The sequence below is a fragment of the Trachurus trachurus genome, assembly GCF_905171665.1.
Source record: "Trachurus trachurus genome assembly, chromosome: 10".
NCBI classification, from domain to species: domain Eukaryota; kingdom Metazoa; phylum Chordata; class Actinopteri; order Carangiformes; family Carangidae; genus Trachurus; species Trachurus trachurus.
The window spans coordinates 17,198,523-17,213,643 of NC_139894.1; the positions used below are offsets into that span (position 1 = coordinate 17,198,523).

The following is a 15,121-nucleotide window of genomic DNA, read 5'->3' on the forward strand; positions in this document are numbered from 1 at the left end:
TACTGGTTTCGGAAAGGCTAGTACCAGACACACACATCACTGCCGCAGCTCAACAGTCCAGCCGAGAGGAGTCAAGTGAATGATTCTTAGTAAATCAGTAACCATGTAGGCATCTCCACAGTTGAATCAGACATTAACTGTCCACGCAGCAATAGATACACTGTTACACAGCACTTCACTGGGACACAGTTTGTTGTATAACTGCATGTCATTGATTACAGATCTTACTTATTTTCAGGCATGTGTGAAGTACAAAGATTCAGAGCAGATTTGGGACTGTACCTGGTTAGGAACGTACAAAATAGATATAAACTTATAAAGGGGCCTGCATGCATCTACACCAGTGACTTATGAGAATTACGATGTGATAACATAAGTGAAATTGAATGAGGTCATAAAAACTTTACGATTGTCACCCTATCAGTTAAAATATGAACCCAGTGATGTCATGTCTTTTAAGTACATTATTCAGCTGTTTAATACTTAAAACACTGTGACAGTTTAAGACCTTATCAGGGGTTGAATATAAGAGATAAAGCATCCTCAAAGCTGCAATTACTGCCCTCACGTTTTTCTCTTTAAAGTGCAGCGTAATTAACACTAATAAGTCCTCCTTAACTTTCCTGAATTTAGCGGCAACGATGATGTAATATGTGCGTTTATAGCCTGAACGTATTTGTTTTACAGTTTGCATGCGGGTGGCCGACATCTGGATATACATTTCAGGTTAACTCCTGAAGGAGATGGGGCTGCCTTAATTACGCTTTCTCATTAGTGTTCCTAGAAGCTTTCTTCTAGTAAACTTGCAACATGTTTCCTTTTAAGACTCAGCTGAACGGGGCCCACACATCTGGCCCTGTCTTGGTCCATCTCGGCCTGTCCTCTTGTCGGTAGGGGATCCTCACCACGCAGACAGGCTGAGGAAACATTGCGTACACCGTGTTCTCTCAGGCCTCGGCCCTCCTCTCTGTTCACATGTGATCCACACTGTACCTCTGTGGGACTGCAGAGACCTATTGCCCCCAGCATTTTTTTTCAGACTCCGTAGCTGAATGGTATTAATACGTGATACGTTGTTTAGAGGGGAGAGTTATGTGAGGTGCTGAATATACATGAGTTCCCCCGCTGCACCACTTCACAGCTGCACTTTTGAGTTATATCAGGTTTCTCCTTTGAAAGAAAGTAAAAGTGGCTTGTGAATGGTTTTGATACAACTATGCAGCTTGGCTAAATTTATGTGCATATTTACATATGAACACAGCATAGCTTATTGCCTGACTGCACAGATGCTGCGAGTGTAGGAGTCCATCCAAGTTTTTGGTTTTGCTGCCTCAAGTTAAAACACAGAAGGTGAGATCCCTGGAGTGAACATTAAAACACTAAAGTGGCGGTACATTCAATACGTTCTCCATGCTCTGTTTCTATTCATCTTCTTTCTTTGAACACTTTAGTAGCTTATAAATGTGCCTATAGATGTTTTACTGGGCTGTATATACACTGTGTATAAATATTACAGTTTCCAAGCAAGAGAACAAAAAGATTAAACATTAAAAAAAAAAGAAAAGCTGTTTCCCCCTCTGTGTCGCTATACATTATAACCGGCTTTTATAAATTCAGTGGTGATACATGTACCTCTGCATGTTATTCAATCAACATTGCTTAGGGCTACAGCTCTCCTCTTTGAGTCACAGCATGATTGAATTATGATCTGAGTCACTCTGTGGTCTTGTTGCAGGAGGTTTGTTTGGCTTGAAGAGATTTGTAGAAAACAGGTGGATATGAGTAACACGGTGCAAATGCGGCCTGGGTCACTGCTATGACTTTAAGGTCACAGGTGTACTTAGCATGAACAAATACTGGGATTTGTCAAGTGATTTGACAAGAGGTCCTTTCTGTTGATTTATCAAATAATAGGTATTGCAAGCATGATTTATGGTCCTAGTGATGGATTTAAGCTGCTGGTGCACTTTCCCTCAGCAATGACCGCCAATGACTCGTATCATATTATCCCTGGGAACTTAGTCACTGCTTCATTGTCATCTCGCAGGTGACAAAGGATTAGCTTTAATGCTCAGCGGAGAAACCTGCTGGAGTCTGTGGGAACGTCTCAGTGTTTGGATGACACTGGCGGCGAGAGTAAGCGGGGCGCCCATCATCCAGTTTAATCCGGCCCGTGCTGACGAGGCCAGACATGCATGAGCTAGCACGTACGCAAACGTGTGGCCAGCCGCACGCATCAGCATACACACGGGCGAAACGAAAACACGCGCAAACACACAAACACACACCAGGGGACGGCTCATCCAGGGCCCAGCTCCCTCCAGTGTTGTCCCAGTTCATGGTGACTTGGGTCACACAGCTGCAATATCAGCCAAGATGCATGACTGGAAAAAAAAAGATGCGAGTGTTGCCTTTGAGCAACATTTTAGACGAGAGGAAAATGGGAAATAATTATATTTTTTGTGGAGCTATGAAAGAATGTCTAATTTGCGGCTGCACTAGGTGATTTCCAAGGACAAACAAATCAATAAAATTACTTATTGTCATGAAAATAACACAGCTTATTGACATGAATATTGCTATTATTTCCTGCTGAAAGAAATTATTTTTGATTTTATCTGTCAATTGCACTCTTGACAAAAACACCCACATTAAAGCAGAAGTAAGCGGAATATTTGTGTTAATATAAGTCTTAAATAGTTATATCTTCTGACGGCAATCACTTACATAGAGTGTTTGGTCCGAAACACGGGTCTGTCAGTCACTCTGCTCTGCTGTAAGCCGAGGAGAAAACTTCTTGTATACTTCCTTGTATCCTACAAGCTTTATCCAATGAGGAGAGAGAACGGCATGAAGGGCTGTGTGTGCAGCCAATGGATGCGCGTGAATGTTGTGACGTAGGGACGAGGACCAATAGATCCATGACGAGGGCGGGGGCTGCTAACTCCATCGGCTGACAAGAAGGACCGGATCACAAAATCACTTATAAATTCCACATGCAGCACAATTTAGCCCAACAGATGGCTCATCTTGAAATAAAAATAAAACCGGCCAACGTAGCAAGTAGAGCCTGTTGCTTTGCCTCAGAGAGACTCTACTTGTATCAATCAGTTTCACAGCACATGCTTCCAGTTCTCAGTGTCAGGACAGTCTTGTGATGGATTTCAGTGTGTACCCATTAGTTCGATGTCTGCATTCCGTGGCTCAAAGCAACTCAGATTAGACATACGTAGATACACACAACTCAGACAGTTGAGGTATACAGTACACTAAAGTAACATAGGGAGATGAATATAGACAGATGGCACTGACCGCTGTAACCTTTTGTACTTGGACATGATCCCCTCCCCCAAGTGTGTATTTGTCACCAGTGCTGTGGAAAGTGACAGCTTTTGCCACTCGACCGTGTGTTTTAGATCTTTACTATTCAAGTTTTGTATTTAGTGAAGACAGCATGTTTTAGAACACTTTATCTCACACTCAGATATTTTTAGATTAGTATCTCAAATTAACGTTTAGCCTGAGTTGACCAGAGGAGGAAAATATAACCAACAGCCCAACAGCTCTCTCTCTCGTAACATTTTGTGCTTAACTAGTCAGCGAGTCAAAGGGCATTGACATAGCTAATAACAAAGTTCACTGCTATTTAACACTGCTGGGCCAATTGAGTCCACCACCTTTGACCTTTTGTAGAGCATCCACAGAGCCATTAGTGAGATCATTTAACTGTGTCCAAACGCTGAGAGTTTAATCCCTTATCTTTCAGAGCGGGCATTCTTACGAGCGTGTATGTTCTCAGGAGTACACATGCTTGCACTAAAAACACAGATGGGAATCCTGTGGGCTGTGGACTAGAACATAGTGTTAAATCATTTATCACCATACTGTGATACTTTGTCAATACACCCCTCTGGGATTGGGCTGCATTTCAGTATTTTCACAGTAAATTTATTCAGGACATTCTGCCCGTTAGAGCACATGGCAAATCTTTACATTATGGGCCAAAGGCGTCTGAGCTCTGCTGAATCGTAGGCCGGTGCCAGATGCTGCAAAGACCCCAAGCTTGTTAACTGCAATATACTGCAGACTACCATTTGCTCCAGTACCGCTTTTCCTGTTGTGACCTGCTATTAGTTCCAGTAAGGCGACTGTAAATTAACTGTGTGCCATTTTACATTAACTGAAATTAAAGCAGAAGTAAGCGATCCGGTCGTTTTGGCTAATGCTGCGTTCCAGACAGGCTTTTGAAACCGTAAATTACAGCTTCAAGTCACGACTTACGACTTTGTAGCGTTCCAGGCAACCCACTCGTGTTTTTCCGACCTGTTTTACCGGTGAAAGTGCACTATAACGGCCACTCGTAACTTCCGACCCGTGAACTCGTACCAGATCGAACTGGTACAACTTCATACGTCGGAAAAACACGAGTTACGGGCTGCCTTGAACGCACCATAACAGTCCTCGTCCCTACGTCACCACATTCACGGCTGCACACACAGCCCTGCATGCCGTTCTCTCTCCTCATTGGATAAAAACTGTAGGATACGAGAAATGTTTTCTCCTCGGCTCAGAGCAGAGCAGAGTGACTGACAGACCCGTGTTTCGGTCCAAACACTCTATGTAAGTGATTGCTGTTGGAAGATATAACTATTTAAGACTTATATTAACACAAATATATCACTTACTTCTGCTTTAAGTTCATTCATTTCTGATTATCAAAGCATTGAAGTGGGCCTCTCTGACTGAAAAAGGCAACTGAGGAGAAGTCCCGTCCTTATCTTCTCAGTGGTAATGAAAAAAGATCAGTGTGTCACCCAAACAGATGTTACCTAGCAAAGGAGATTCTCTATCGAGGGACTAATCAGTTAAATACGATTGCCCACAGATGGTGAAAGGTACAGATGTGAACAAACACACACACCTGCTTGTTGGGTGTGCTGATGTTGCAACAGCTGTGACTATAGGGATAAGACAGGAAGAAGTGGTCCTATGTTTCCTACTGTGGGAAACCATTATTAAAACCTTTACATGCAAAAAATGTAAAACTTTTACAGCCTTAAACTGAGATACAATCAGGTGTGGGACCTATCTTCATGACCTCTCTGCTACCTTGACATGGTATGACAGTAAAAGTCCAATTTATTTTTATGATTCACCCAGTGCCTTTCTTTAGAAACAACTTGCTGTTGTTGCGGCACGTCATAAGGATTACCCTGTCAATCATTTTTGTTGTTGTGGACATGACTCCTCACAGACAGTACTGGTTGTGTACGTAACAAGGTGATTGTCAAATGGCAGGTAATTACATGACACCTCTTGTGTGGCACAGAACCAAAAACACAATACAGATTTTACATGGTGTCATTAGAAGGACAGTTTCAACTATCTTCTAAAATAGTGAAAAATGCATAAATGCATTTGAATATCTGAAACTCTGTCCCACATTTAGAACAATTAATAGACGTATCAGTGCTGGAAAAAGTTGGACAAGTCATTGTGAAACCTCAAAAATCGTCCACCTGAGTTTGACCAACTAAGCCCAATACAAAAGGATTAAATGTGCTCCAGAGTGCCTCTGACATGATGGGTGTAAACATGCCCAAAACCAGTCATCCATCCTCTCTGCTGATGCTGTGCAAGAACATCCACAGGCAGGCGGATGATCTGTTTGCCTCATAAGCTTGAATAATGATCATGATCTGTGATTGTTAGAAAATGAACCCAGTGAACCATGTTCCAGTGCCAAATATATAAATGACCGTTTGTTGACACAGTGACTGTTGTAAGAGTTTACCCGACCAAATTATGGGAACTGCCAAATGACACATCTTATTCATTACCTTTCTCCTATCACTAGTCTTGAGTTTAAAGGTCACATTCTGTAGTTTGCTTGACCTCACTTTATGTGACATACAGTATATTTCCTCATTCTTCAGTCTCCTAAATCTACACAGTAAGGAAACAATTATAACATTAAATCCTGTTATAGTGATACATGGCAATACTCTAAACCAAAGGTAACATACAGAAACTGGTTTGACATGATTGTCAGTTGTCCATGCATCTCAATCTGTGTACACACTATCATATATCAGAATCTTCCAGTGAAATGGATTAGCTGGTGACAGAACCGTGAGACAACCTGTCAAACTGGAAAATACAAAGTAATTAATCATGGTGAGAACGACTCACTTTTGGTGTAACACCTTAACCAGCAGCTATAGCTCTGAAACATTAGTACATTAATTACACTGGTGATGACAAAGGCAGATTACTGTCACTGACAAACGTACTTAATCAGAATTTAGAAGTGTTTAGGGCCACCGCGAATGCCACGCGCCTAATCTGAAATCTTACACAAGACAACACAAGATCTTACACAATTAATTTTGCCTACTCAAAAGTATCTGTGTAACAATTTCTTCAGTAAAGACGACCAAACATTTCCATGTAAGTGGCTATTATAACACAATATGGCTATTATCAGCCAAATTCAATTAGGCTCAAATACAAGTTTAGAGGGATGGAAAGAGAAATGTGTGACCATAACTGCAAAAATAATAATAACAACAACCAGATAAACTGCTACAGAAAAGATTAAAATGCACGTGATACTATCATGTATTCTCTTACTACTATGTCAATTTGATAAAATAAATATCACTGTTATCCTCAATACCAATATGGCAATAATAGAATAATGACCAACCTGTCAACATCATACTACTTATTAAACAAGGTATTGAGATGGATATAATGATTGTTCACTTCTGGTGAAGGATGAGAAAGAATATATATTCTTTTTCTGCCTGAAACAGGCACTCCAGCAGTGGATATACTATGAATCATTTGGTATGGTTTCAGGAACCTGTCACTTTTCATTGTGACTATGGCTATTGTGTCCTGCTGAATTGGAGACACATACAAGTGCCAGTCTGAGCGTGGCACTCACAGTTATAGCTGTATATCCAGAGGTATCGCCACTGCTCAATTGTCTCTTTGTGTTGAGAGAACACAGTTGTTGAGAACAAACAACAGCAGAACAGTGAGCATACAGTCAAAGGGCTCCTGCCTCTTTGCTTCATTTGGAAGCCAAGATGGGACAGTCTCACACGCGTCCTGCAGAATTCACCCCTTTTGGTGTTAGGCCACCTTCTCCCAGGACGGTATGCGCCCTCCGTTTGGCAGAACCGTCCCCAAGATACTGCTGTCACCACCAGCACTTCAGCTATCCCGAGAGAGCTATGAGCTACTCTCCCCCTTACTCACCGAGTCTGTTCAAGAGGCCAGATCGGCGGTAAGTGGGGGCAGGAGAGGGTAGTCGGAGAGTTTATCTTGTGTGTAAGTGGATGTTTGGCATGACAGTGACATGTGACAGTGACATATGTGCACATTAAAAACAATTCAGGAGAAGACAGATGATAATGGCTGGGTGTCAGCGTATATGTGATATAAAACTGTGGCTGTGGTATTTGTCATGAACAGGCTCATGCCACATTTATGGTCACATTAAGAGACATTTGAAGCTGCAAACTGCCACAGTTTTCATCTTGTCCAGTCTTACATTTACTGTAGTAAGAGCTAAATGCCATAGTTGCACATCTCATTTCTCTGATGTAGCTGAAAGTTGTCAAAATTTGCACTGATGGCAAACTCAGTACAATTGTTGGCTGCTGTGCTTCCTGTGTAAATGTAAAGATTGACTGCCTCGGGATGTAGTAGTGTTCAGTATTCATTGGTTGTAACCAGTGCTGTTGCCCACACTGACAGCTTCCTCTGAGACAGCCTCTGGCGGCCCTGTATTCTCAGGCCACACTCTCTGACACGCTATGCATTCCTAATTGTGAGAGTGAAGATGCAACACACACAGTAAAAAGACGAGAAAAAAACCATCTTTTGGACCAAGAAGTGATCCTAAACCAATAGAATTGTTCTTGTCTCTTTGATCAGACCTCTTTTTTATTGGGCTGTATTGTTTACATCTTTAAATTTTGTGCGTCAAACCTCCAAAGGGCTGCTCATAACAAAAGCTAGGAGCCTGGTGGTATGTCTCAGGCTCATTCTTCTTCAGCCTTTGGTGCAGATGAATCACGGCATTATATAATGCGGTTGGCTCTGGTGCAGGGGACATCTGATGGAAACCGTGGCGCATCGCCTAGATTTGGAGTGACTCATTGCCATGGTTAGGCAGTATGTGTTCCACAGAAATATGAGCGTCTTTATTTCTTTTAAAGGTAGAATAGGTCAATTTCTATGACACTGAAACATTTACAAACATGCTGGTACAATTTAAACTAAAACATGGTGTTTATAGCTCTTTGTTGTGTGCTGTGTGTGATTTGTGTTGAAGTGTGGATAAAGCAAGCAAAGCAGGAGGGTTAAGAGCATTCTAGTTTACACTGTCACCATTTTTCTGCCTGTGGCTCATTAGGTGTATTTTACTTGACCAGCAGAGAAAGGCTCCCCGCCGTCTGCTGTGGGCATCTCAGCTGAGCCGCAGGTAATCGGTGTGACTCGCCCCTCCTAAATGGGACTATCACAGCAGGGCAAGGTAACTCAGCCCCTCGTCACCCCAACAGGGCCTGCTATTAAACCTGGCAGTTGTACTGTCACTGCACGAAATCTGAGACGACAGGCACTATAGGCCCTAATACCCAGTCAATGTGCTCTCTGCTTAGCCCTGTTAGGCCCACCAAAAGTCACCCTTTCCACTCTAATTGTTTTGTTATGTAACAGAACTTCTTTTTCCTCAAAACCCTCCCACACAAAAACAAAAAAAAAACATGACAGACCTTAGTCCATGCATCTCGGAATTGGTTCACTGTGCAGAGAGTTGTGAGATAAAAATAATAATATTTGCAGCCTACTTCATTCATATATCGTTTTGTTATAAGAAAATAGAACTAATATTCTTCATAAGATGCAATGAACCAAATTTAAAGGACACCATTGTTGAATGTGCCTATTCAGTAGGGAAGTTCCATAAAAGTAAAACAAAATAAAGAAACTGATCAACTGATCAGGCTCTACAGGTTTTTGGGAGGGAAAAACTGTTTTTTTAAGGATGACCCTGTTGAAGGCTGCAAGCTGAAACGTGTTAATCTAATAAAGTTGTTTTTCTTAGTTGCAAGTGTTGCTGGAGCTTTCCTGGTTTCCTGGTTCTCCATGCACTTTGTTAACTGGTGAAGTTGTGCCCCCAAAAATATTTTGCCACAGAAGCCCTCTAATAGAAATTTGTGATGCATTATCTGTATTAAATCAGATAATTGTAACAACAAAAGGGAACATAATGTGACAGCTGAGAGGCCCTGGGCAATTACATTCAGGCCATTAAAACCTGCATGTGCACCTCAGTGAAAACAAGGTCTATTGCTCAATAACAGCCACTGTCAGTGCTCAACAGAAAATTCTCTAAAAGAAAAAAATAAAGAAAGAAAGAGAAAAAAAGAAAGAAGGAGACATCAGCAGGTTGCCTCTGTTCTTCTCTGTGTCTCCTGTTGTTGAGTGTCTACTGCAGATTGTTTATTACACGTAATATGCATGAGGCTCAGTGCACCTGTTACACATGTAGTAGGCCTAACATGCAAGTGCAAAGGACCATCTGAAGTTCAGGAGGGTCATACACCAGAGCACAGAGAGGTTCCTGAATGCCACTTCAATGAATGGATACTAAATATAGGAACTGTGGTGGTAGCTATACACAACAAATACATGTGTGTTACCCTCAACTATCCATGACTGAGCTGTTGTTTACTCCACACATCAGGGAGAACTGCAGAGCGATACAAACTAAAAGAAAAAAGAATAAAATAACTGTGTCATATGGACCATGTTAAATAAATAAATGTCCTTGAGTGTCCTGTGTGAGTTTCCCATAGGATTTCTGAGCAGGATAAACAACCTGGAATTGCCGGAACTGAGAAATTAGGGAGCCAGGAAAAGGTTAACGGAAAATTCCTCAGTAAACAGGGTGCAGGGACACAGCTGAATATTGTCTACTGCGGGCCGCTGTATTATAACTTTTCACCACCAGAGGCCGATGGAGTTCAGATTTAGACTGAGGGGAAATTTACCAGGAGAGCGGATGGAAAAGTACCTATACCAAAGACCTGTGCGTATAACTACAGTGTGTGCCGTACATTCCGTCACGGCCTACTGTAATAAACAACAATAAAAAGGATGGGAACAAAATGTTGTTGTTATTATCATGTGAGAAATCAAGGACTTATGCAAAGTTGTTTTAGGTTGTAAATGTTTTCAGATGGAAAAATTAAGATTTCTATTGGGGAAAAAAAGTGCCAGACATTTTCTAAAATCTCCTGATTCAATTAGGTTTTGTGAAAATCAGCTGAGACAAACCCGTCTGGTCTGAGACATTTCACCGACGCTTGTTTTTATTTATTGGCAACACGAGTGACTTATTTGTGCAGACATGCTATGGTTAGAATCGCTGTGTTGGTTGTTATGATGTTGTTGCAAAGGGAACAGATGAATTTCGGTTTGTGGCAGACGAGAAGTTCAGAAGCAGGGCAGATGGGATGCTGCGTTCACACGCTCCTCCGGCGCTCGTTATTTCGACAATCGCGTCTGTTTATTAGGAACAGGCGGAAAAACAACCTAAAATTTACTGTTCAAGTGACATTTTTTTCCCGTTTTGTTCACACATTAACTGATCGATAGACAACAAGAAATTATAGATGATAATGGATTCCACGCTAAGTGATAGCAGAATAAAAAGGTACATTTCAAGTAGCCTAGAGTTCTTTCTGCAAAGTACAGTAGCCTGGTGTCTGTGAAATTAATGCATTCACTTATATGATGCATTTTATAGTTGTAGTCGGTAGACATGATTGCTTTGTTTTTTGTTTTTTTGCATTAACCTGCATTTGAATCTTTACTCTGCACAGTGGCACCTCTATTAATAAAAGTGTTACAAAACAACCAGAGTGGACCTCGTGAGTACTTGAGGTGTAGGACGTGACCAAGCTTGCTTTGTTGTTTTCCCCCTTCAAGTTCATTATGTAAAAAGTAGAAGTAGGGGGGTTGTATTTATCGTGCCGCTACACGGTCCAGTTCAAAAGAACAGGTTTGTCCTACGCTCCATGAAGGCACCATAAAACCCGACCCGCCAACTCATTTGACTAATGCATGCACGCGTCATGTGACGTCAGTGAGCCAGCCATACAAATAGCGGCCGGTGGCAGAAATAGCATCAGACAGTCGCTTGTAAAAACCGGCGAAGCTTCACACACCCGACACAGCACTGCGCGCGAGTTAGTGCATCGCTACTCAAAGACAAAGACCAAAACAAATACGGATATTCTTCTTAATAGTTGACCAACCAAGTCGCAAACGTGGCGAGAAGTATTATCCAAACGAGTCTGGTACTCAATATGAGCACGGAGATGTTCGCTAAAACCCCAATGGAGGTGGCCGTCTACCAGTTGCATAACTTCTCTATCTCCTTCTTCTCCTCGTTCGTCGGAGGAGACGTGGTATCGGTCAAACTTGACAACAGGTAAATATGCGATTCACGCCACGGCACACTTGAACGCAGCATTTCGTTACAAATGTGTTTGCTTTGTTAGCTATCGGGAGCGAGCCTGAGCCAATTTTCTCTCATACTGCCACAAGGCCTCCTCGATTACTCTCTTTTTCATACAATGGTTCATAATTATAATTGTGTGCAGAGGTTGACGCTTGCTTGTGATGACCGACTGGCCTGTAATGCTGTCTGCCCAGCTGTTTATCTGCTGCTGTTTGCTTGGACTTTGAACAGTTACGTGCTCTTACTTGGATCGTGCACTGCAATCTAAATAGAAAACACAACCTACCACCTGCAACATGCAGTTTAAACATTACAGAAAAACAAACTAGATAACAGCTGGGTTAGCAGTTTTCCTTTCTGTTCTGAAACTTATTGTGTCGCTGTCCTGAGACCACGAGAGCTCAGGGAGCACCAGGATGTTTCTCTTGGGAATAGTTTGGCTTAAAGGTTAACAGAAATAGTTATTGTGAACAGTACATTTATGGCTCTCTTGTCTTCTCTTCTGCAGTGCCTCTGGTGCTAGCGTTGTGGCCATCGACAACAAGATTGAACAGGCGATGGTAAGTTGAGAACACAAAAACACCAGACAAAGACACGAGTAGGCTGCACTAATACACTGCGTGTATGTTGTCAGAACAATACGTGTTCACATCTCGACTCACTCTATTCTACTTTGCACAGTTGTTAATTTAACATTGAGCTGATGCTTTCTTTCAAATAGGTTAATAATGGAAAAGGAAGGGTACACTCAAAGGTGTGGCCTTTTTCAGATGGCCCCTTTTGACCTCTTGATTTTTGCCCTGAGAGCAACTTGACTTATACAACAGTTATAACCTACTAACCTTCCCCAGTGTACCTTTAAAAAAGTCTACACCCGATGAATGCATTTGCAATTCCCTGTCACGTGAAGGCAGCACAGGCAGCACAGGCTGCTCCAAGCTGTTTTTTCATGTGACAAGGTAGTAGTCTAAACAAGTGCAGGAGTTGACAGCAGAGAGTTCAAAAACAAAAAAACAGAAGCTGATAAAAAATTCTGGCAGCATAGAATTATTGAACACAACCATGTGTCACAGTTGGATCATGTATACTTTACTGTGTACAGTAGCCCACAAGAGATCCATGCAAGTAAACAGACATAATACTAGATATCCTCTGACAGCAAACTGTCCTGGTGTGCAACCAAGCAGATCAGCCTGACAGGTGTTAAGATAGGATCCGTTTCCCTCGCTAAACTGATCCATCTCTTCCTCTTTGTTATGACAGGATCTGGTCAAGAACCATCTGATGTACGCAGTCCGCGAGGAGGTGGAGATCCTCAAGGAGCAGATCAAGGAGCTGGCGGAGAAGAACAACCAGCTCGAGAGGGAGAACTACCTGCTGAAGAACCTGGCCAGTCCAGAGCAGATGGAGAAGTTCCAGTCTCGCATCCCAACAGATGCGCTGCTACCCCTGGATAACCAGAGTACCCAGGTGATCCCAGACCACCAGCAGCAGCAGCACCAGCACCAGCAGAAGACCTGCAACCTCAGCAGTGGCTCTGCTGTATAAGTGGCTCTGCCTTGGGGCGGGCAGAGCCACTGTCTCCTTACAGTAATGGACCTCCATTTCAATGAAAGTATTACCAAATTGCCGCTGAGATCCCTTCGCAACCATGAAGGTGCAACATCAGGGCTGTAAATGATCGATGGGACACATAAGAACTGCTGACACTGTTAAGCACATAACAGAACTTATGATGCTCTGACCGGTGCGGTGTCAGGCCCGTCCTCTGATACCGTCCAACTCTTTGTCGTAGTCTCTCTTTAGTAGACAAAAGCGCTAAAGAATAGAGAGCGGGCTGACTAGTCACCGACGAGCGCTTGCTTACAGACAGTGGTGGTGGTGGCGGTGAGGAGGGGAGGGGGGGGCTTTCCCTGCCTATAGCCAAACCCTTCCAACAAACACCCTCTGCCCAAGAGATGGGCAGATGAGGAGGTGTTGATCGGGCTGGCCCCTGCAGGTGCTACCTTTGGGAAAAAGTGTGTGTAAGGGGGGTTTGCCCCCCGCTCACCCAGAGGTGACCCATCTGAGACGGTTCCCCAAGTCTCAACGAGAAAGAGCCCCATCGTGCAGATTTGTCTGGTCACAAAAAACAAGCTTCAAGAACTCCCAGCCACACATTTCCACCACATAACAAGGACTTTTCCTGTACCTACAATGTATTACTCATGTGTTCATATACATTTGTTCATGCATAACACGAATAATCAACAGGATAAGCTAAAAGGCAAGAGAGGTGGAGGTTAATGCAGTATAGCCTATTAGAGCTGGTGGACCGCTGCAGTAGACTGATGAGTATACTGTAATGATTCAGATAATGTAATCCTGTAATGTCTGCAGTTGGGGCTTGCTGCTTTTGGGGGAAATTTAATCCTGCTATATCTTCTGTTTTTGTTTGTGATTCTGAACAAAAATCAGTTGTTGTAAAAAATAGGAGCGTTGTACAGTGGTCTTAAAAGATGTTTGTTTGTATGCTAGGGGCGGCAGGGGTATCTGTGCACCTAGTTTTGCCTAGCTGATCACAGTAAAGGAGAACTACAATGTACATAAAAGTTATAACGTCCTAAGGTGAAGGCAGCGGAGGTGAGGTGGTGAGCAAGCAGACCCCCCCACCCCCTCCCCTGCATTTCTCGCTGCACATGCACTCCTGATTTTAGCAGCGTCCAGTATCTGGTCCGTTTGTTTTTTTTTAATGCTCAGATGCCAACTTGAAAAACGATGGCATGACAACAGTGCCTGTCAGTAGTAAGAGAGGAAAATGTTTCCACGTTGAACTCTGTTGTTGTTTTCTAGCTACCAAAGATTTTGCCTTTTTTTTTTTTTTTTTTTTTTTAAACAACAGAAGTCGAGCAAACCAGGACCATGTGTACAACTTCACAGGGAGAAGTCTTGTTTGTAGCTAGTGCTAAAGTTTCTATGTGTTTTGTAAAGATAACGGTATTGTTGCTGTACAGTATCCTGGAAACGGTTGTTCACTATGGTGTTTGGATACAACTGCACATTTGCAATAAACCTTATGTTTACAAGAATACAATACACTGATACACTTGTTTTTTGTTCATTCCATGCACAACATAAGACACACCGACAACTTGACAAAGGAAAAAAAAACAACATCAGTTGTCATATTCCCTCATGTAGAGTTCATGACACTGGTGGCAAAAGCTGTTTCATGTTGCTTCACATTCTCCCATAGGTGTTTAATTGGGTTGAAAGCTGCTGATTCACACCTTTACACTAACAAAACATTCAATTACCCCTATGCCCTATGGATGGGGGACTTGTCATCCTTATCCTACTAATTTATCCAGTTTATCTTTTAAATTTCTGCACATAAAAACCACTATTGCATCAGGAGTTTGACACCAAAATAACAGATGGATAATTTCTCTTTGGCACCTATGGGCACCCGTCAGAGAAAGACTACTCAAAGAAAGAAAAACATTCAGTATCGGGCTATGCTAAGAAGAGAGTATTGTTTAAGAATGAGTTATGAATGGAGTTACATTTATTTTTTGGACATGTAAAACATTT

General features: G+C 42.4%; 1 protein-coding gene across 2 annotated transcripts in view; it reads left to right on the forward strand.

Moving 5' to 3' along the window:
• The window catches only part of tsc22d3 (TSC22 domain family, member 3), a 36,174-nt gene extending 21,553 nt beyond the window's left edge, over positions 1 to 14,621 (forward strand). The window contains exons 1-3 of one of the 2 annotated variants that reach the window (XM_083981237.1): positions 11,198 to 11,518; positions 12,057 to 12,108; positions 12,812 to 14,621. In XM_083981237.1, the coding sequence (XP_083837363.1) occupies positions 11,394 to 11,518; positions 12,057 to 12,108; positions 12,812 to 13,096 (462 nt within the window). In that variant the 5' untranslated portion in view covers positions 11,198 to 11,393 and the 3' untranslated portion in view covers positions 13,097 to 14,621. Of the gene's footprint in view, positions 1 to 11,197; positions 11,519 to 12,056; positions 12,109 to 12,811 lie in introns of those variants that run through there. The other variant, XM_083981236.1, reaches the window with a different exon arrangement.
• The last annotated feature ends 500 nt before the right edge of the window (positions 14,622 to 15,121 follow it).